At 40.7% G+C, this 21768-nt stretch overlaps 1 protein-coding gene across 1 annotated transcript in view; it reads right to left on the minus strand.

Moving 5' to 3' along the window:
- Gbf1 (golgi brefeldin A resistant guanine nucleotide exchange factor 1) overlaps positions 1 to 20008 on the minus strand; it is a 118278-nt gene extending 98270 nt beyond the window's left edge. Inside the window, 2 exon segments of the mRNA NM_001246686.1 lie at positions 14258 to 14324; positions 19913 to 20008. Of these exon segments, the coding sequence (NP_001233615.1) occupies positions 14258 to 14324; positions 19913 to 20008 (163 nt within the window).
- Positions 20009 to 21768: the final 1760 nt, after the last annotated feature.

Consider the following 21768-nt stretch of genomic DNA (forward strand, 5'->3'; position numbering starts at 1 on the left):
CGCATGCTAGTTTTTAGCTAGAACTATTAGGCTTAAACTGGACAAAATGACTTTTTTTCCTCATTCTTTTAGCACCTCCACTAAATAGCTCTTAAAAAATCTTTGCTTCATGCCCTAAATTTGAAACTTCAGAAGCCCAAGACTTCAATGACTCAAATGCAAAGCTAAGCTGTATGGGAAAGCTATCTGCTATGAATGTTAGTCTCTAATGCAATGATAGTCAGCTCAGCCTGACCAATCAAAGGCCAATATAAATGGACTAATCAGACCTAAAACAGCCACTGTCCTAAAGCAGCTAATGAAGCTTCCATACAGCCATTCCTCCCTGTGGTTACTGCTAGACAGTAGGGCTGAGAAGGCAAGAAGGCTGGGATGGAATGGCACCATGGCATCCCACGACCACTGCTGTTCAGAAAACACCACTGCTCTCCTGACCATCCAAGAACTTCTTTCTGCAAATCAGAGTTTACAATTCCCCCAGGTCCCATGTGGAAGCTGTACAGACTTCAAGCCAGTACCCAGTTGTCCACAGATCCAGAGCTTCTCAAGTCACCAGCTCACCAGATCATTAAGCTTTATGAGAACAGAAACTTTGCCAGTCCCCTTGAAAAGTAAGCCCCTAACTAGCCAGTTCAGTTTCTGACACACAAAAACTCAAGAAATATTTATTGACCAGAAAGTCAGACACACAAACACAAACTTCTGCTGAGAGTTCCTGGAGATGACATTGTGTAGTTTGCAATGTAAATGATTCTTTCCTTCACTCACTAAAGGCTAAAAAAGATGGCATGTCAAATACAGTATGTTTAACTTCCAGTTTACCATATAAAGAAGGAATACAGTGATTCATCAATCATAATTATATCTACAACCTCAAGGAACAGCATTCATTTTCACGTTCTCTAAAACTGCAAGGATCTAAATGGGCTCAAATTAATCGCTGCCTGGCAAAAACTGAGCAATCCAGAAACTACCATCTAATTAGAACTATTTTACTGAAAGTAAATTGACAGAGAAGAAATTCAGATTTAATATTCTTCTGGTTCCCAAACTTTAAGGGGCTCTGGCACCTCACAGAAATAGGAAGAAAATGAAAGTCTGGGAGTGCAGTTCAGTGTAAGCACTTATCTAGCATGTCCAAGGCTTTGGGTTTTATTCACAGCAAGAAGAAAAGAAATAAACGAACAGTGGGAGGGGCATCCTGACAATGCTGTCTTGGATTCCTTGCCCAAGAAAAACACTGCAGATCTAAAACAGCGCTGGAACAGGGTGCATCAAATCAAACCCTCTCTACCAGAGGCTTCCAAACTTTTTAGATTATTATCAACAGAAACATAGCTTATACTATAACCCATCTTTCTTTTTTGTGCGTGCGTGCGTGCGTGCGTGCGTGCGTGCGTGCGTGCGTGCGTGCGTGTGTGTGTGTGTGTGTACACATGTAGGACGATGTACATGTGTGGAGGTCAAAAGTTGACACTGGGTATCTTCCTTGATCTCCTCTTTGTTGTTGGAGACAAATTCCCTAAAACACTAACCCTGAAGCCCACCAACTGGCTAAACTGTCTGGCCACCCCCGCCCCCAAGAATCTTGTTTCCACCTCCCCAGAGCTGGGATTACAGAGCCATGCCACTCTGCCTAGTTTTTTACCTAGGTCCTGAGGATCCATGCTCAGACCCTCTGACTTGCACAGCAAGTATTTCACCAAATGAGTATCTCCTTAGCCCCATACCACATGCTTGATGAAACAAAATTATATTTGTCCTTTTAATAATGTGTTACACCAATAGGTTCTACTTCATCTCCCCATTTCCCCATCAATGTTACTTGCTTTATCAGAAAGCAAGAAGTGCTCAAAGGAGTCATGTCAAAGGAAAAAGTAACCATTTGAAGATAGTTTCATCGATCAAACAATTTAAACACTAGTATGACTTAGTAATTGTAAATTTTGACTAATTAAATATTTATAAGTCAAATAGGAGAAAACCGCCGGGTGTTGGTGGCGCACGCCTTTAATCCCAGCACTCGGGAGGCAGAGGCAGGCGGATCTCTGTGAGTTTGAGGCCAGCCTGGCCTCCAGAGCGAGTGCCAGGATAGGCTCCAAAGCTACACAGAGAAACCCTGTCTCTAAAAAACAAAAAAAAAAAAAAAAAAAAAGGAGAAAACCAAATTTGACATTAATAATGGTTGGTCATTATTAATATGCACTTCCTGCTCTGAATATTTGTAAAGCCAAAGAATTAAGTGTTTACCATGGTTTTCTAGGGGAAACCGGCTTATTCTTCATAAAGAGGAGAGCAGTTGTTCACAGAGAATGTCAACTAGTAAACAGGCAAGAATGATAGAATTAGAAAATCATAATTCTTTATGACAGTGACATGAATGATTCAGAGAAAGATGACCATTAGTTAAGAGAATGTTAGAGAAAAGGATGTTTATATCATCACTTCGTGGGTTACTTACTAACTGCAAAGAGAAATAACATATCTTACAATGAAGAGATATAGCAGGAGCACCAGAAGCAAACAATGAAACTTAACAGTAATAGCAGAACAAGCCCACACACTGTTACCTGCCTATAGCCCAGCATTTAGGAGGAAGAGGCAGGATTAGGAATTCAAGGTCATTCTCAATTACAGAGCAAGGCAAAAGAAGCTAGCTTGAGCTACATGAATCCCTGTTTCAGTTACAGAGCAAGGTGGAAGCTAGTCTGAGCTACATGAATCCCTGTTTGAAACAAACAAAAACAACAGCAAAACAGACAGCCTTACATGGTGTGTCTTCTGTGGTGATACAATATGAAATATATAAGTAATCTATGAAAATACTTTTGCCAGGCAGATAATCTAGCACTCAAGGGGCTGAAACAGGATTTCAGTGAGATCCTAACCTGCCTAAGCTACAGTGAGGCCCTGACTCAAAAAGACTCAAAAGAAATCTCTTGCCAAAAATGTTTAACCTGAATTAAGTCTTTAGTCCTAATTTCTAGTATATAGGAAATATATGGGATAAGAGAACAAGTTAAATAACACAGATAAACCTAGAAAGTAGGATACTGTACATATAAATGACTTGCTCTCTACAAAAAGTCAAGGTCAGGTCCTGGAGAGATGGTCCAGTGGTTAACAGTATTTGCTGCTCTCACAAAGAACCTGGGTTCAGGTCCCAGAACCCACATGGCAGTTCACAACCATCTGTAACTCCAATTCTTGGGGGTCCAATGCCCTCATCTGGCCTCTGTGGACATCACGCACACACATGATACACAGATATCTGAAGGTGGGTTTAAATGAGTCCACCAGTCCCAAGATAAATGATAAATAGGTATTTATTAGGGAAGCACTTACACAAATAATAGTAAATAACCACCAAGGTCTTCCGATGCTCTCACTGCAACCCATGACAGAGCCAGTCCCTCCTCTACCTTATAAGGGGTCTTGTCTGAATATCTGAAGCCACGCCCCATAAGGTGTGGCCACTACCCCAAGTTCACTGGCAAAGCAAGATGCCACTACATTTTCCCTTTTAGTCTAAATAAGAGGGTTTTAAGCCTGATACAAAAACTATATACAATGATAACAAATATCAAGCATAGTCCAGGAGAAGGAAAGGTAAAAACATATACAAATTTAAACATACAACCAGCAAGAGCAACATTAAGCAGGAAAACACATACTAAATGTCCAGTCCCAGGGTAATATCACCATACACATAAATATTTTTTTTAATTTTGAAAAAACAAAACTGAGAGAGGACACACACACCATAATACCCACACCTATACAAGTACATGCAATCACACTAAATGAAAGTAATGTTTAATTTAATAAAATAAAAATTAGTAACTGGAAGAAACCATCCTGAGTGAGGTAACCTAGTCACAGAAAGACAAACATGGTATATACTCACATATGGATATTAGACATAGAGCAAAGGATTACCAGCCTACAATCCACACCACCAGAGAAGCTAGGAAACAAGGAGGACCCTAAGAGAGACATACATGGTCGTCGTGTGCCCCCCGCCCCAGAAGGGGAAAGGGACAAGAGCTCCTGAGCAAATTGGAAGCATGGGGGGTTGGAAAAAGAGGTAGGAAAAAGAGAAGGAGAAAAGAGTGTAGAGCAAGAAAAGAGATACCTTAATAAAGGAAGCCAGGATAGGTTGAAAGAGAAATCTGGGAAATGTCCAGAGATCCACAAGGATGATTCCAACTAACAATCTAGGCAGTAGTGGAGAGGCTACCTTAAATGCCCTTCTCCTAAAATGAGATTGGTGACTACCTTATATGCCATCCTAGAGCCTTCATCCAGCAGCTAATGGAAGCAGAAGCAGACACCCACAGCTAAGCTGAGCCATACTCCTGGAATCCAGTTGTAGGGAAGGAGGAATGATGAGCAAAGGGGTCAAGACTGTGCTGGAGAAACCCACAGAAACAGCTGACCTGACCTAGTGAGAGCACTAGGACCCCAGTTATAAAGCTGGGGAACCAGCATTGGATCAAAGTAAGCCCTCTGAATGTGGGTGCCAGTTAGGAGGCCTGGGCAGTCTATGGGACCTCTGACAGTAGAACCAGTATTTATCCCTAGTGCACAGATGGACTTTGGGAGCCCATTCCCCATGGAGAGATACTCTCTCAACCCAGATACAGGGAGGAGGGCCTAGGCCCTCCCCCAAATTATGTGACAGACTTTTGTGATCCCCGATGGGAGGCCTCGCCCTCCCTGGGGAGTGGATGGGGGTGGGATACGGGGGCCAGTGGGGGAATGGGAGAATGGGAGGGAGAGGGAACTGGGATATGTAAAATAAGACTGTTTCTAAATTAAATAAATTAATTAAAAAATAGAATAATAAACAGAAATACGAAAATAATAATAATAATTAGAAGGTGAGCTGGCAAGATGAATCCATAGGTACAAAGTGCTTGCTGCCACACACACCACCAATATGACATCATAATTCACTAATGAGAAGCAATTTGAAAATATCACTCTAGCTCTCAGAAAGACAATAATGACACCATCTCAGTTCCTGTTTTGGTAAGTCAATTTGGTGCCAGTTTTTTCTTTCTTTTTTTCTTCCTTTTTAAGATTTATTTTTGTGTTAGGTGTGGTGGCACAAGCCTTTAACCCAAGAACTTGGGAGGCAGAAGCAGGTGGATCTCAGTGAGTTCCAGGTCAGCCAGGGCTATATAGAGAAATCCTGTTTTTTCTTTTTTTCTTTTTTTTTGGTTTTGGTTTTTCGAGACAGGGTTTCTCTGTGTAGCTTTGGAGCCTATCCTGGCACTCGCTCTGGAGACCAGGCTGGCCTCAAACTCAGAGATCCGCCTGCCTCTGCCTCCTGAGTGCTGGGATTAACAGCGTGTGCCACCAACACCTGGCGAGAAACCCTATCTTGAAGAGGAAAAACAGATTTATTTTTATTTTTTTATGTGTATGTATATTTTGTGTGCATGCATATATGAGCACCAAGTACATACCTAGTGCCATGGATTCCCTGGAACTAGAGTTACAGAAAATTGTGAGCTGCCTTGTGGGTGTTGGAATTAAACTCTAGAGGAACAGCCAGTACTCCTAACCACTGAGCTACCTCTCCAGCTCCAGGTGTCTGTTGTGTGATATCTGCACACTGTGTAAAGATACACTGCTGTGATTGGTTTAATAAAGAGCTGAATGGCCAATAACTATTTACAGAGAGAGAAAGGGAGATGAGGAGAAATAGAGGGGCGGGAGAAGCCAGAAGACACAGAGAGGAAAAAGGAGATACAAGACAGAAGAAAGGTAACACCACATGATAGAACATAGATTAATATAAGTGAGTTAATTTATTTTAGTCATAATGTTATAAATATTTAGTTAATTTATTTAAGTTATAGGAGCTAGTTAGGAACAAGCCTAAGCTATAGGCTGAGCTTTCATAACTAATAAGAAGTCTCCATGTCTTTATTTGGGGGCTGGCTGGCAGGACAGAGAAAGACTCGTTACAGGTGCTAGTTCCCTTAAATCTGTTGTTTACACAAAGAAAACCTTCATGTAGAATGAGTTTTTTTTCCCAGGTTTTTTTCTTCTGCCAATTAACTATTTTACTTAAAAACAAAAATAACTAATAGAAAAATCCTTACCATTATCAGGAATATCTTATTTGTTCCCAACCCAAAGCCAATCCTAGACAACACTGAAGTCCTTTTGATCCTTTACCTCTCTACTCAATGTCCCCATCCACCCTTACCCTCCAGTTCTTACACTGCTTTCTGAAATATGGGCTATGAGGAAGCAGCTGCATGGGTGACTACAGAAGGCTCCTCCTCCTACACTACATCTGGCCCTGCCTTTTCACCAAATCCAATGCTGATTTATTGCCTTCTGATGTACAGTCTATCAGGCTACTTCCAAAATACCCACAATGCACACAAGGCCAGAAACTTGAGGCAATAATGTGAATTCCACAAACTGACAAGTAATTGCTCAATAAGCGTGGAACAAGGCACTGTGTTCTGCACATGTGACAGCCCTTCATAACTTGGCCTACAGTGGCAGCAGTGTTAACAGAAGGTTGTGCAGTGAGAGGCCAGCCAGCAGGCATCCAGGAGTGCTTGTCCATCTAAGTCCAAAAGGTTATACAACAACCAAAAATGGGTAATAGCTGTCTATTGACTTCCTGAGGCAAAACTGAGGACATAAAGTAGTCAGAGCTCCCCACCTACCACAAGCTTCCACAGTGATCTGAGCTGAAGGGCTCTAGTTTGTATTTTATTATATATCTAACTCTCTTCTGATGGCTATCAGGAGAAGAAAAAAGTGTTCATTCTTTCCATAAACATACCCTACACTATTTCAGAAATCAGGGTGGTCAATTAAGGACCTATGAACATGTGACAGGTGGAGGGGTGTAAAACAAACTCTTCACTACCTTTCCTCCTTAAAAGTACATATGGATTGAACTTCAAACATGTGGCTTTCTTGGAAATCCTTCTAGCATTTGCCCTGAGTTTGAGTGGGTGTGGAAGAAAGGGAATCTGCCTGCCTCCTTGTTAAAAACAAAAGAACAGCTGGCTTTCCCTTTTTACTCAACTAAACGCTGACACAGCAAGTTGCGACATATAGCTGGGGGAAATGTATCAGGCCTCAAAGAGATAGATGTGCTAAAGAGGACAAAGGCAATGAAAGCAACCCCCATGACTGTGACACCTAACACAGACCATCCTGCTGCAACACCTACAAACTATGTTACAAAGTACTCAGGTACCTTTGCCTCTGTTTTTGAGAACTAAGATATTAACAATGCATTATTATTATTGTTGTTGTTGCTATTGTTATTATTATTACTATTATAACTATTACTACTACTAGTTACAAACCTCTGTGTGATAGACAACAACATAAATTCCTACCAGCCAGACTTGTTCCTGACTGCTATCCAGGTATTATGGAAAGTAAGGACAGAACTGTACCCACAAGAAGCAAGAGTATACAAAGCTCTCTTCTCTCCCCACCCCCCTCCCTCTGAAACAGGGTCTCACTGTGAGTCCATCCTTTCCTGGAACTCACTGTATAAACCAGGCTGGCCTCAAACGCATGATCTACCTGCTTCAGCCTCCCATGTAACAACAGGCATGCACCACCATACCCAGCTAACTATTCTCAAGAGTCTTTATTCATTCGCCTATACTCCTCTCTTATGTGTGTGCACATTCATGTATATAAGTTTCTGGTGTGGTACACAGGCACCTAGAGGACAAAAGTCACTATCAGGTGTCACCTATCATTCACCTTTTCTTTTTCTCCTGAGACAGGGTTTCACTGTATTCTGTAGCCCTGGCTGTCCTGGATCTCACTCTGTAGACCAGGCTAGCCTCAAACTCAACAGAGATCCGCCTGCCAAGTGCTGGGATGAAAGGTGTGCTCCATTACTGCCAGGCTACCTCCACTTTTTTTTTTTTTTAAGATTTGTTTATTTATTATGTATACAGTGTTCTGCCTGCAAGTATGCTTGCACACAAGAAGAAGGCACCAGATCTCAGTATAGATGGTTGTGAGCCACCATGTGGGTGCTGGGAATTGAACTCAGGACCTCTGGAAAACCAGCCAGTGCTCTTAACCTCTGAGCCATCTCCAGCCCCTCCACCTTATTTTTGAGGCAGGGTCTCATATCCTTTTTTTAACAAGGTCTCATTTTGTTATCCAATCATGCTTTGAACTGCTGGGCTTCAGCAATCCTGCCTCTACCTCCCGAATAGCTGGAATTGTGCCCAGCAATTATCAAGCCATACTCTAAAATATTCATCAATCTTATGGTGTGTGAGAGAGAGAGAGAGAGAGAGAGAGAGAGAGAGAGAGAGAGAGAAAGGATATAAACATAAACATATGTTCTATCTATTACAAATGGTCTTAAGTTCTATTATAAACCAACAAAGAAAAAAGGGACACAGGAAGTACATACATTTGCCCAAGTTTGAGCTTTCCAATATTCAGCCTTTTATATAAATTTATCTGCCAAACTTGGTCCTTTAATTTCTTGTAAAGAAAACAAAGTAGTTTTCTATTATACCTTGGACAATTCAAAAGTTTATTTCTAGTCAGGCATAGTGGTACATGCCTTTAATCTCAGCACTCAGAAGACAAAAGTAGGTAGACATCTATGAGTGCCAAGCTAGCCTGGTCTACATAGTGCATTCCATCAACCAGGGCTACATAGCGAGATCCTACATCAAAAAAGAAAACAAAAAGTTCACTTCAGTTCCAAGTGAAACAAAGTCATCAACTCATTTGTCACTCTTCATATGCTGGCTAATGATATATTACTTATTCTGCTATTCCCCAAACAATTAAATGCCTATAGAAAAAATGAGTATATACATTCAATCAATATAAAAAATAAATCTAGCAATTTTTCATATAAATTTATTCAATCTTTTTCCTGACAATTACTCCTAAAATCTCTTTTCTCTCCTCTTCCAAATGAAACCTGAGGTATGAGCATTCTTGAACAGGTGTTTTTTTTCTACCTAGGCAGCTATGTCTAAGATGCCTAGGCCAGACAGGTGTTAAGTCATAGTTCCTCCCTGGTTGGCTTCCAGACTCTGTTTAAATGTTCTCTGAAACCTCTGGAGGGTAGATGTACTCAAACCTCCTAGCTCAGATTCTGAATTCAAAAAGCTTGAGACAGACTGTACCCTACAGGTGTGTTTGTCCAAGATAAACTATATTTAAATAAACGCCTAACACATTCACTTTCTCCAGGCACCTGCTTCTCCCTCTTAAATTCAAGTATGTTAGTTCCTGCTATCCCAGTTAGCTCAGTAAAGAAATATCCCATCCCTAAGAAGTATTCTATGCAATCCATTGATGCCTTTGGAAACATCTAAGTTTTGATCATAATAACTTTACATGAAAAGCCAAATTGAAAAACACAATTTTTGGTCATTCTCCTTGACTTGTTTGTTACTCAAAGAAACAAGAAAAGATGGCAGCAAGTTAAACATATATAAACAAACCTATAATCCCAGCACTGGGAAGACCACCCTGTGCTAAACAGTAATTGCAAGTCAAAAGAACAGGGAGGGGAAAGAAAGGTGACAGCAAACTATTCTCAGTCCCTGTCATCCTCTCTATACCTCTCCATACCTGGTGAGGGTCACCAGAACAGAGAACATAAGTAGCTTCACAGTGGTCTTGTAACACGTCTGGTTCTCCCCACACACTTTGCTTCTCACTCTCCTGCACTCTCTCTCAGGTATTATAGACTCAATGCCTAAGTGCCTAAGGAAAACACCAGGTTCATAGCAGCTATTCAAGAAATATGGCAAGAAGCAACCCAATAACTCAGGGAAAGAAAGAATCCAAATCTCAAAGAATGAAAAAAAAAAAGGTTCAGAAAACAAGAATAATTCCATTGTGTTTATATTAGACTCCCTAGTCTGATAATCAAAACAGCACATAAGTCTAAAAATGCCTGGAACTAACTCCAAACATACATACACACACACACACACACACACACACACACACACACACACACACACACACACACAGAGGAGGGTGAGAATGCACACACACACAAAAAAAACAAAAACAAAGAAGTCTTCCTCAAGTCTGGCCCTGATGGCTTTAATGCCATTAAGAGATGGTCCCAAATGGGCATGGTAGCAAACACCTATAATCTCATCTCTTGGGAGGTGGTGGAGGTAAGAGAATTCTGATTTTGAAGCCAGTCTGAGTTATATAGTAAGACCTTGTCTAAATAAACAAATGAATAAAAACAAGGCTGGGATGTAGCTCAGTGGTAGAGTACTTGCCTAACATGTACAAGGGCATGGGTACAATCCCCAGTACCCACCAAAAAAAAAAAGCTGTAAGAAATTTTTGTTGTGACATTTTTAGAATATTTCTTTTTGCTATAAATCCAAGACTTTTCTAGCAAAGACTCCCTTTGTACAAATATGTGCACATACATGAACACGTATACATATATGGGAGATGTGCTTAAAGACCAAGGAAAAGGGCAGCCTGAATCTGAATAAAAATAAACACAGCCAAACACCACAAATCTCAGCTGAATAAAGCTCATTCCATAAAACTATACTAGATAAGGGTACTAAGACTTGCAAAGACTTATCTAGTCTGGCAAAAATAAACCAAAGATCACAAACCACGTCAGTTAGACTCATTCTTCTCAACTGTCATCTCTTTTCAAATCTAAAACCAGAGCAATATCAGGACCCTGATATTTGACCTTTCTTTTTATGCCCTCATTCCATGCCACAGATGTTACCACAGGGTCTAGCCATGAGGCTGAACATAACTCTAGTATTTTGCCAGAGTCCCATAAGATTACTAGAAGGGTGAATGGAAATGTGTCATTGGAATCTAAAGCTATGGCAGGGTTTGGGCAGACACAAAGGCCACTTAGGGACAAAAGGGCCACTACCTACTCCCACAGTGCCCCTTTTGCCCCTAAGCCCAGGATGCCCCTAGCCCTGCAGGCAGCACAGAGTTAACTACCCACCCGTGCTGAGCAGCACAAAGGTACATCACTGCAACATGTCTAACATTTACATTGCCTCTCTCTGCTCATTAAACAGGTTTTGGTTAAATAATGAACAAACTGTATTACAGACTCCGATGAGAATTCCAAAATTATAAATCAACTGGGAAAGCCCAAAGGAGCAGACAGACAGGGAGGGGGGAGAAGGATAATATTGACTAATATAAAGGGCGCAGCTTGACAGTGGATATTCCTGCCACACCTGATCAAACACACTCTGTGGGGGGAGGGGAAAGAGAGCAAGAGAGGGGAGATGGGACAAGACAGCCTGAAATTTGCATCCGGAAAAGATTAAAAGGGATTCTTTGGGGATAGAGAAAATACATAATATATATTACTATAAATGCAAAACTGTACTAAAAGCTAACTCAAATGTCAAAGATTACAGCTTGAATAAATTTAAATATAAAAGCCATGTGCTTCCCTGAGTTAATGAGAGAGACGTAGGAGGACAAAGTGGCCAAGAGACTGAACGGAGCCTTATGCTGCCTTTACTGGGCAATGGGTCCAAAGCTCAACTGTGACTACACCCAAAGTCTTCCCTCCAGAGCTCTGAGCCCGAAGAAATGTGAATTCACTAATTTTGTAGCTTACATTTGATTTTTTTAATGAACTATATAAAGCTAGGTACAGTGGTGCACACCCTTAGTCCCAGATACTCAGGAGGTTAACAAACGCATCACTTGAGTCCAGAAACTCAAGGCAAGCCTGGGCAGCACAACAAAACTCCAATTACATTAAAGAAAAACACATTCTGAGCTACAATTCACATACCATAAAATATATCCTTGTACAGCATACATCTCATGGTTTCTAATATACTTTCAAAGTTGCACAATCATAAACATTTTCTTCACTACCAAAGAAACTCCTCATAGGAACCACACATCTGCTTTAACTCCAGAAGAATCCCCTGAAATGATCTAAGAGTCCTTGATGACTAAGGAGGAACAATCAAGTCTCCCTCACTGATAATTTTCTTGTCAAAGTAACAATATACAAATTTTGTACTCTTGATTGTAGGAAATGAAGTCATCACAGTTTGTGTAAATACTGACAACAAATATTTTCAAAGATATATATCTGTGAGAATAACTGTATGGACTTAGCCAGCCTCACTAGAGACAAGGTTCTTAATTCCTTGCACAGGAAATGTATGTATGCACTTATGTTTCTAAAAGTTCCTCTGCTTACCAAAAAAAAAAAAAAAAAAAAAAAAAAGAAATTTTTGGGCTAGGATTGGTAGCACATGCCTGTAATGTCAGCACTCAAGGAGTTACATGTGATCTTGAGCCGATGTGAGTACTGCAAGAACTCCTATTCACCACTGAACCATTGCCTATATTGATTTTCTTAACTAGTTTTTTGGGTTTTTTTTTTTTTTTTGGTTTGTTTCTTTGTTTGCCAATAGGGATGGAACCCAAATATACTACCCTTGAGCTGTAACTCTGATTCATTTGTATTTTTTTTTTGTTTTGAGACAGGGTCTCACTAAGTTGCCCAAGCTAGCTTTGAACTCATTCTATAGCCTAGACAAGTCTTAAACTTTCAATCTTCCTGCTTCGAGCTCCTCTATTACAGGTCTGTACTACTCTTCTGTTTATAAAATACTGTTTATTTGCTTGCTTGTTTGCTTAAGACAGGACCTCATTGTGTAGCCCACACTCTACCGGAAGTCGATGTACACTTGTATGGTGAATGTGAGGACAATAAAGGAAGAAAGTCTCGATACCAATGCGGTGTTGATATTTACTATGTGGCCCACATTTCCCTCAAATTCATGGCATGCCTTCTGTCTCATCCTGAGTGCTTGGATTACAGGTGTAAGCCAACAGACTTGGCTTATAAGCTAAAATTTTAAAAACTTCTTAATTAAGTGAAATGTGTTCCTTTATAGATAACTTCAGTCCATGTGTAGGAAATTAAGGAATGTTCTCCAAACTTTCTCCTGTGTTTCTCATAAAATGATGAACTTTTTTCATTTATTATTTATTTAATTTGATGACGTCTAAATACTGTTCAATTATGGTCTGAGATATCCCACTACCAAACAGCATTCCAAGGCTACACTCCAAGAGCCCTTTAGAATCAACATAAGAACACAGTTCTGAGGCATTCCCTTGTAGTCTATACTACCTTAAAAAAAAATACAAGGGTAAAATAAAAATAAATAGCAATAACAAAAACCACACAGGTATTGACTTTTTTCTTTCATTACCCTCTTCTCCCACACACACAATAAAAGTTACTTTGTATATATAGTCCCCTCTAATTAAATGTATCAAAGCAATGTTCAACATGGGAAAGAGCACAAAAGCAGGTATCAAAAGTCTAAAATTTACTCCATTACACTTCTAAGAATTAACTAAATCACTTTAGGTGTATTGTTTGGTTTTTGATTTTTCATTTGAGATTTTTCTCAAATGAAAAATGAAAATGATTTTTCATTCATGTGCCACAGGCTGATGTGAGTATATAAAACTGGTATATAGCAAAGGATAATATTGAATTTCTGAACCTCTTGGCTCCTCCTCCCAAGACCTGAGATTACAGACAAGGCACATGCCACCACACTCAGGTTTATGGGGTGTTAGGGATTGAATCTAGGGCTTATTCATAGGAGATAACCACTCTACAAACTGACCTATATCACCAGGTCTTCAGGTAAATCACTTTAAACCTCTCTGTTTCAATTTCTTTCATAAAAAAGGAAACATTATGCATGCCTCTTTCACACACTTCTGTAAAAGTTAACAAGGAAAATAAATATGGAAGTAGCTTTGAAAATTCTAAATGTGAATACTGCAAAAAGTTAATTTGATTAGGAAAATAAAAGGACAAAGGATTCTGAGAACATAGGAAAACTAAAAGCAGCAAAATAGAGATTGGCAAGCTTTATCCATGAGCCAAATCTGACCTGCGTACTTCCTAAAAAAGAAAATACAGACTCCTCATGTACATCTTACCTGTGACTAGTGAGCTCCATCCATGGGCAGAGCTGAGAGCCACAGAGCTGCACACAGCTACAAAGCCTGAAGTGTTTACAATATGATCTTTTATTTTCATTTATTTGCCCTATATGATCCTTTATATGAAAATTTGTCTATCCCCGAAGTAAACCAAATGCATGTATTTCTTACTAGGCCCAGTAAGTCTGTCTACATGTGGACCTTACCTGTTAACGATGTTTAAGAAGTCTACCTGCAAGTGGAGCCTTACCTGTTACACTGTTTAAGACCTCCTTTAGATGACTGAAACTGTGCAGCAGAGGATCCCGTTCTTCATCCTGGAGAATCATAGGTCAAGAGAAAAAAAAGAAATGACTAGTCCAAAATAGGACAAAGAAAATGAAATATCAAAACTTTTTCTCTGAACCCAACCAGAAAAGTCAGTATGTTTTCCTTCTCAGGAAAAGAAACTTAGCCATGGATCCTCACTCTCCTATCAGAGACACTGTGATTTTATCTAAAACAAGTTCTTCAATGCTAATCTATAACCCAGTTCCTTTTATTCTTTTTAACATTTTTTTACTACATCTTATTTATTTTGTGTGCATGTGCTCGCCACGCTCCACATGTGATGGTGAGAAGACTTGGTGCTCTCCTTCTCCAATGTGATCCTGGGGATCACACTCTAGTCATCAGGCCTGGTGGAGCATAGCCCATTCGGAAGTCACATAACTGAATACTGGGGGGCAGGGAAAGTTTGGCAACAGCAAAATATTCCTGAATACAGAACGACCAAAGTGAACCCAAGGTGTTTAAGGCAGTATGTATGCCCCACGATGCATTCCTTACTCCTCTGCTGACAGTCATGGTTTTAATCACACAGCACGCACTTTGCACTGCCCATGCCACAGCTGGCATCACATTGAGCATGCCTGAAACACAGCAGCTCAGATTTCAAACTGGGGTGTGTTATGAGCTTCAGTACTTCTGCTGCACCTCGAGAAATAATGCAAGTTTAGTTACAAGAAAAGAGATTTTAAAACTTTTCAACTGTCATTCCTCAGCATCTAAGGATCAAATCAGTACGTCTTTGTACTGTATTATGTTACAATGTTTGGTTTTAAAAATTACTGTTTGTGAGCCAGGCGTTGGTGGCACGAGTCTTTAATCCCAGCACTCAGGAGGTAGAGGCAAGCAGATCTCTGTGAGTTCGAGGCCAGCCTGGTCTCCAGAGCGAGTGCCAGGATAGGCTCCAAAACTACACAGAGAAACCCTGTCTCTAAAAACCAAAAAAAAAAAAAATTATAAATGCAGCTGGGCAGTAGTGGCGCACGCCTTTAATCCCAGCATTCAGGAGGCAGAGGCAGGTGAATCTCTGAGTTCAGGTCAGCCTGTCTACAGAGAGAGTTATAGAACAGCCAGAGCTACACAGAGAAACCCTGTGTTGAAAAACAAAAAGACAAAAATTATAAAATCAAATCAAAATAGCTATCAACTCTGAAAAACAGGGACAATGTTCTACATCCTGCAGTACTCAGTCATGATTAATTCTTTATGTAAGTATAAGTACATGAACCTCATTAGCATGTAAATTTGCTTCCATCTTTAATAAATGGTAAGACTATATGTATATCAAAGATGTTTTTAAAACATTTGTGTGCATATGTATAGGCACTCACATGCTGACGGAAGTGTAAGTCAGAAGACAGCTTACAGGAGCTGCTTTTCTCCTTCCCCTAGGTTCTGGGGATCAAGTTTGGCTCATCAGGCTTGGGGGCAAGCACCTTTACCCTCTAAATCATCTCAGTGTTAAAGACTTTTTTTTTTTTTTTTTTTTTTTTTGAGACAGGGTTTCTCTGTATAAGAGCCCTGGCTGTCCTGGAACTCACTCTGTAGACCAGGCTGGCCTCAAACTCACAGAGATCCGCCTGCCTCTGCCTCACAAGTGCTGGAATCAAAGGTATAGGCCACCACAACCTGGCTAAATAAATTTCTTTATGATTTACTATCAGTAAATGTTTTATTTGTATGTCTAGTTTACATACCTAGACACCCCAGGGTGTTTTTAAATTTCTCAAACAAAAAGGAAACAAAAGTAAAAAAGGGGGCTGAAAACATCATTTATATTAGTGTGTATATACAGGAACCCTACACGTCTCTACTTTTATTTCATATATACACATGATACAGATATATATTAGAACTTTCTTATTTGGCAAGAATAAATAAACTATTTTTGGAATGGTTCTCATGTTTGGAATGGTCTCATGTTTATTCAAAAACACTGATTGGGGGGCTAAAGAGATGACTTAGCAGGTAAAATACTAGTTAGAAAGCATTAAACTTGTTTTTATGATTGTGCCAAATTTTTTTCACACAATTCTACAAATATACATATATACATACATTTATATACATATACATATGCACAAACAACAATAACAACAAGCAGCTAACTTTAAAACTATATGTGAGGGGGCACAGTAAAGAAACTGCCAATATGACCATTCCATGAGGGAGAAAGAAGGTTTTTATTATGGATAAGACAGAGAAGAGCAGTGGAGGAGAGGATAGCCTAGAAGCCCTTCCCCTAGAATGAGATTGATGACTACTCTCTATGCTATCCTGGAGCCCTCATCCAGTGGCTGATGGAAGCAGAGACACACATCCACAGAAATACACTGAGCTGAAATCTGGAACCTAGTTGAAGAGAGGAAGGAATGAAGATCGAAGGGGTCTGTACCAGGTTGGAGAAACCCACAGAAACAGTTGGCCTGAAAAAGGGAAAGCAAATCGACCCCAGACACTGTCTGGGAGGCTAGTGCGGGACTGATCCAGCCCCCTGATCATGGATGCCAATGGGGAGGCCCCTGCACTCCGGGGAGCCTCTGGAGGTGGACTGGCGTTTTTCCCTGGTGTGTGTGGCAGGAGGGACTTTGAGAGCCCATCCCACGTGAAGGGATGCACTCTGTCTCTGGACACATGGGGAGGGGCCTAGGCCCAGCACAGGAAGATTTGGTGGACTTTGTGGAGGCCCTGTTGGGGGCCCTATCCTGCCTGGGGAGTGGTGGGTGGATGGGGTAGGGGGTAGGTTGGAGGTGGGAGAGGAGGGATGGGGTGAGGGGAGGGAGAGGGAGAGAGGACTTACATGTGAAACAAGCCTGTTCCCTAACCTGAATTAATAATAAAAAAAATAAAAGAGAGAGAGAGAGAGGAGTCCAGAGCAGTCAGAAAAGAGAAACAGGCTAGACATGGTCAGGGCTAGGGTAGCTGGAGAATGGGACAGAATAGTGGAGATAGCAAGAGAGAACAACAGGGCTTGAGAGAGAAGGGGGTGGACAAATCATATGGAGGAAGAGTAGCTGGTGGGAGGGCTCCTTTTGGGAACAACAAAACCATTTCATAAGTGAAGAATACTGGCTTTTATCTACTAGCCAGAAATCCTTCTATAGGCCAGTTTGAGCCAATTTATAGATATAAGGACTTCCCAAGACCTAACAGTAAAAAACGAATTTTCTTATTCATCTGTTTGGCAAGAGATGACCTGCTCTGTATGTGGAAGCTTGCAGACTCCACTGTACAGATTATCATCACCCAGCCATACTCTATGTATCATCAATAACTAATTTAATTAATTAGATAACTAATTATAGCCTAAGAAATTAGAAGTCTTTCTGATATTTCTAGGCATTCTAAAGTAGTCCCAAATAACAATTTATAAAAGGGACTAGAGAGATAGTACAGCAGCTGAGTTTAATTCCCAGCACCCACACCTAGCCATTTATAACTACCTGTAACTCCAGCTCTAGAAGAGCTGACACCTTCTGGATTCTTTTTTGTTAAATACTTGATTTAACTTTTATTTCATGTGCATTGTTATAGGGATATCAGATCCCCTGGAACTGGAGTTACAGACAGGTGTGGGCTGCCATGTAGGTGCTGGGAATAGAACCCCAGTCCTCTGGAAGAGCAGCCGCTGCTCTTAACCACAGAGCCATCTCTCCAGCCCCCACCTTCTGGATTCTGCAGACATGCTCTCTCTCTCTCTCTCTCTCTCTCTCTCTCTCTCTCTCTCTCTTCTCTCTCTCTCTCACACACACACACACACACACACACACACTCACACACACACACACACAAACATATACATAAATAAAAAATAGATTTATAAAGATATGGCAAAATTGGAGAGATGGCTCAGCGGTTAAGAGCACTGGCTGCTCTTCCAGAGGACCCAGGTTCAATTCTCAGTACCTACATGGCAGCTCACAACTATCTTAATCCCAAGGTCGTGGGTTTATGCCACACATTGGGCACCAATATGTAACATGATAAATAAAAGATCAAGTGACAGATATTGGGGTTCAAGCTTCAAGCTGTAGGTCAGAAAAGCAAAGCAGTCAAGCCAGGAGATCTTACCTCTACCCAGATGAAATGGCAATCCCGTCCCCAAGAATCCTCAGAGACAAAAGGCTCTGAATTCCTGTCTCCTCCTTTTATTCCTTTCTCCACCCAGCCATATCACTCCTGTCTCTACCTTCCTAGTGCTGGGATTGAAGGTGTGTGATCCAAAGTGCTGGGATCAAAGGCACAAACTCTGTTACTCTTCACTCTGTGTAGGTCAGGGTGGCTTGAACTCAGAGAGATCCATTTTTCTGTTTCCTGAGTCCTGGGATTAAAGGTGTGTGCCACCACTGCCAAGTTTCTATAGCTAACTAGAGTGGCTAGCTTTGCAAACTGATCTCCAGTGGCTTTATTAGATCATAAACAATACATCACCACAGTTCCTGGGGACCTGGCACTCTCTCACAGAAATACATGCAGACAAAACACTAATATGAAATAAAAACAATAAATATTACAAAATGTTTTAAATGAAGCAAACACGTAACACACTAAGCTGTCTTACCTGCCACTGGTTTTATGGTTATTTTTTTCCTTCTTCACTTTCATTTGGATATGTGCTAACAGACACATGGAGGCCTGAGGTTAATACTGGGCATCTACCTCCATCACTCTTCCACCTTATCCTCAGAGGCAGAGCTCTCAATCAACCCCAGAGCTCACTGATATAGCTATTCTCACTAGCTAGCTTGCTCCAGGTATCCCTGTCTCTGCCTTCCAAGGCTTGAATCACAGGCCTTACTCACTCAGCCACTTCGCCAGCTCTGGATAGCCACTAATCCTTTATATGGGTTTTGGGATCCAAACTCTAGGCGTCTTGCTTGTGCAGTAAGTATTTTAACTGCTGAACCATCTCCTTAACCCCTGCCCTTTTAAGATTTATTTTATTCATGTGTATGTGTGTATGTCTACATGAGTATATAGTATATGTATGCAGGTACCCACGGAGACTAGAAGAGGATAGGGGATCATCTAGAACTGGAGATAGAGTTGTGAGTTGGCTAACATGAGTGCTGTGAACCAAACTTGGTCCACTGGAAGATTAACAAGTATATCTTGACTGCTGAGCCATTTCTCCAGCCCCCAGTCCTGCCCCACCCTCATTTTTTTTTCTTTTTTTCTTTTTGGTTTTTGAGTCAGGGTCTCAAGTAGCCAGGTTAGTTTTGAACTCAGTATGTAACCAAAGCTAGCCTTGAACTTATGATCCTTTTTCTTCTACCTCCCAAGTGCTATGATTATAGGAATACACCACCACACCCAACCAGCTCTCTGTTCTGCTTTCATGTCTCATTGTTCTTTTCTTCCTCTTCCTTTCAGGAGGACCTATTCCTTCCCTTTTACATCCCCTTTCTTCTTTCATCATACACACGCGCACACAACACATATACACATACACATACACACACACACACACACACACACACACACACACACACACACACTTAGTTGACTGTTGCTTTAACCAAAGATGAGATCCCAACAATTACTCAGTGACCAGATTGTCTGCCCATTCCCCACTTACCAGTGGTATATGGGTGCTCCATCGTGCATTTCGTTTGATGGCGCCAACAACAATGTTAATTTCTCCTTGAATGATGTAAATATTCTTATCCACCATCCTGACAAACCTACAAGAACAGTTGAAAAGATTGGTTAATATTTTTTCCCTCTAAGGTTTTTTGTTTGTTTAATTTAGGGAGAGTTGGGTTTTTTAATTTTTTTTATTTTTTAGTTTTGTTTTGAGACAGGGTTTCTCTGTGTAACACTGGCTGTCCTAGATCTCGATCTGTAGACCAGGCTGACCTGAACTTACAGATTTGTTCCTTTACTTCCTGGAATTAAAGGCACGTGCCACAACACCTGGCTTTCCCTTTTCATTTTCTGTATATGAATGTTTGGCCTTCACGTATATCTGTACACCATGTGCACACCCAGTACCAGCATAGGCCAAAAGAGGGTATCAAATTCCCTAGGACTGCAGTTACAGATGGTTATGTTATAAGTTGAGAATTGAACCTGGGTCCTCTAGAAGACCAACAGTTCTCTTAACCACTGAGCAATCTTTCCAGCTCCAAGATGGGGGATTATTTAAATAGCTAGCCATGTAAATAGCACATATCTGTAACTCCATCTACTAGAAAGGCTGAGGCAGAAGGATTGAAATTGCAAGGCCTGTCTAGGCAACTTATCAAGACCCTATCTCAAAATAAAAATGTAAAAGGGAGTGGGAATGTAGCTTAGTGAACACTTGCCTATCACTCATGAGGAACCTGGTCCAAAACCCAGTACTACCAATTAATTAATTAATTAGGTCACCCAAAGCCTAACAATGTGAGAAATGTCATTTGACTTTCCACTTATAATACTAAGATTAAATCCATCTTAAGTTATGGATCTAGCTACCTACTATCCTAAGTCTCTGGAAGTTCCAAGTGGTTCAGGATACAGGTCCAAACTCAACCCTGAAGCTGAGTGTGAGGGTGCACACCTTTAATCCCAGCATTCTGGAAACAGAAGAAAGTGGGTTTCTGCATGTTCCAAGCCAGCCCAGTTCTCATAGTGAATTAATTCCAGGCCAGCCTGGGGTACATGTGACTTTGTTTCAAAAAAGCAAAGAACTACAAATCTTTCTTTTTTTGGTTTTTGTTCGTTTGCTTGCTTGCTTGTTTTAAAACAGAGTCTCACTATGTAGACCAGGTAGACCTTAAACTCACAGAAATTTGCCTGCCTCTGCCTCCTGAGTGCAGGGATTAAAGGTGTATGTCACAAAAGAACAAAACTTTCCTTAAAATAAGCAAAAGAAATAAAAGAATGAAGATTGCTAAAAACAGTTTTAGCCCACTGTGGTGGTGTGTGCCTTTAATCCCAGCATGTAAGAAACTAAGGCAGGCAGATCTCTTTGAGTTCAAGGCCAGGGTAAGCTACACAGTGAACTTCAGGCCAGCCAAGGCTACATAGTAAGTGCCTGTCTCAGAGAGAGAAAAAAAAAATGCTTTGGTTTGGAATCACAGTTAAATGTCAACTTAAATACTACATCCATTCTGCCACGACAGCTCCAGGAAACTGGCATGATCACTGAGAAGTTCTAAACGTTCACATCCACTTACTTATTGCAGGAAATCTCCACAAGAAGGCTACAATGGATGTTTCGAAAAGCTGATGCTCTATGAATCTCTGAAACAAAGTTGAAAGCTAATTGAGTATTGTAACTGCTCCCAAAGGAGCTACTATAGGATTGCCTCTGCTGCCCTGAATAGCACTTAGAAAAGATATTTACTTCTTTCCCCAGATGAAAACATTGAAAAAATAGATTTTTTTCTTGGAAGACTAGGGATGCAGTTTAGCTGGTTGAGCACTTGCCTGGCATGCACAAAGCTC

Source organism: Cricetulus griseus, chromosome 3 (genome assembly GCF_003668045.3).
Source record: "Cricetulus griseus strain 17A/GY chromosome 3, alternate assembly CriGri-PICRH-1.0, whole genome shotgun sequence".
In the NCBI taxonomy this organism is placed as follows: domain Eukaryota; kingdom Metazoa; phylum Chordata; class Mammalia; order Rodentia; family Cricetidae; genus Cricetulus; species Cricetulus griseus.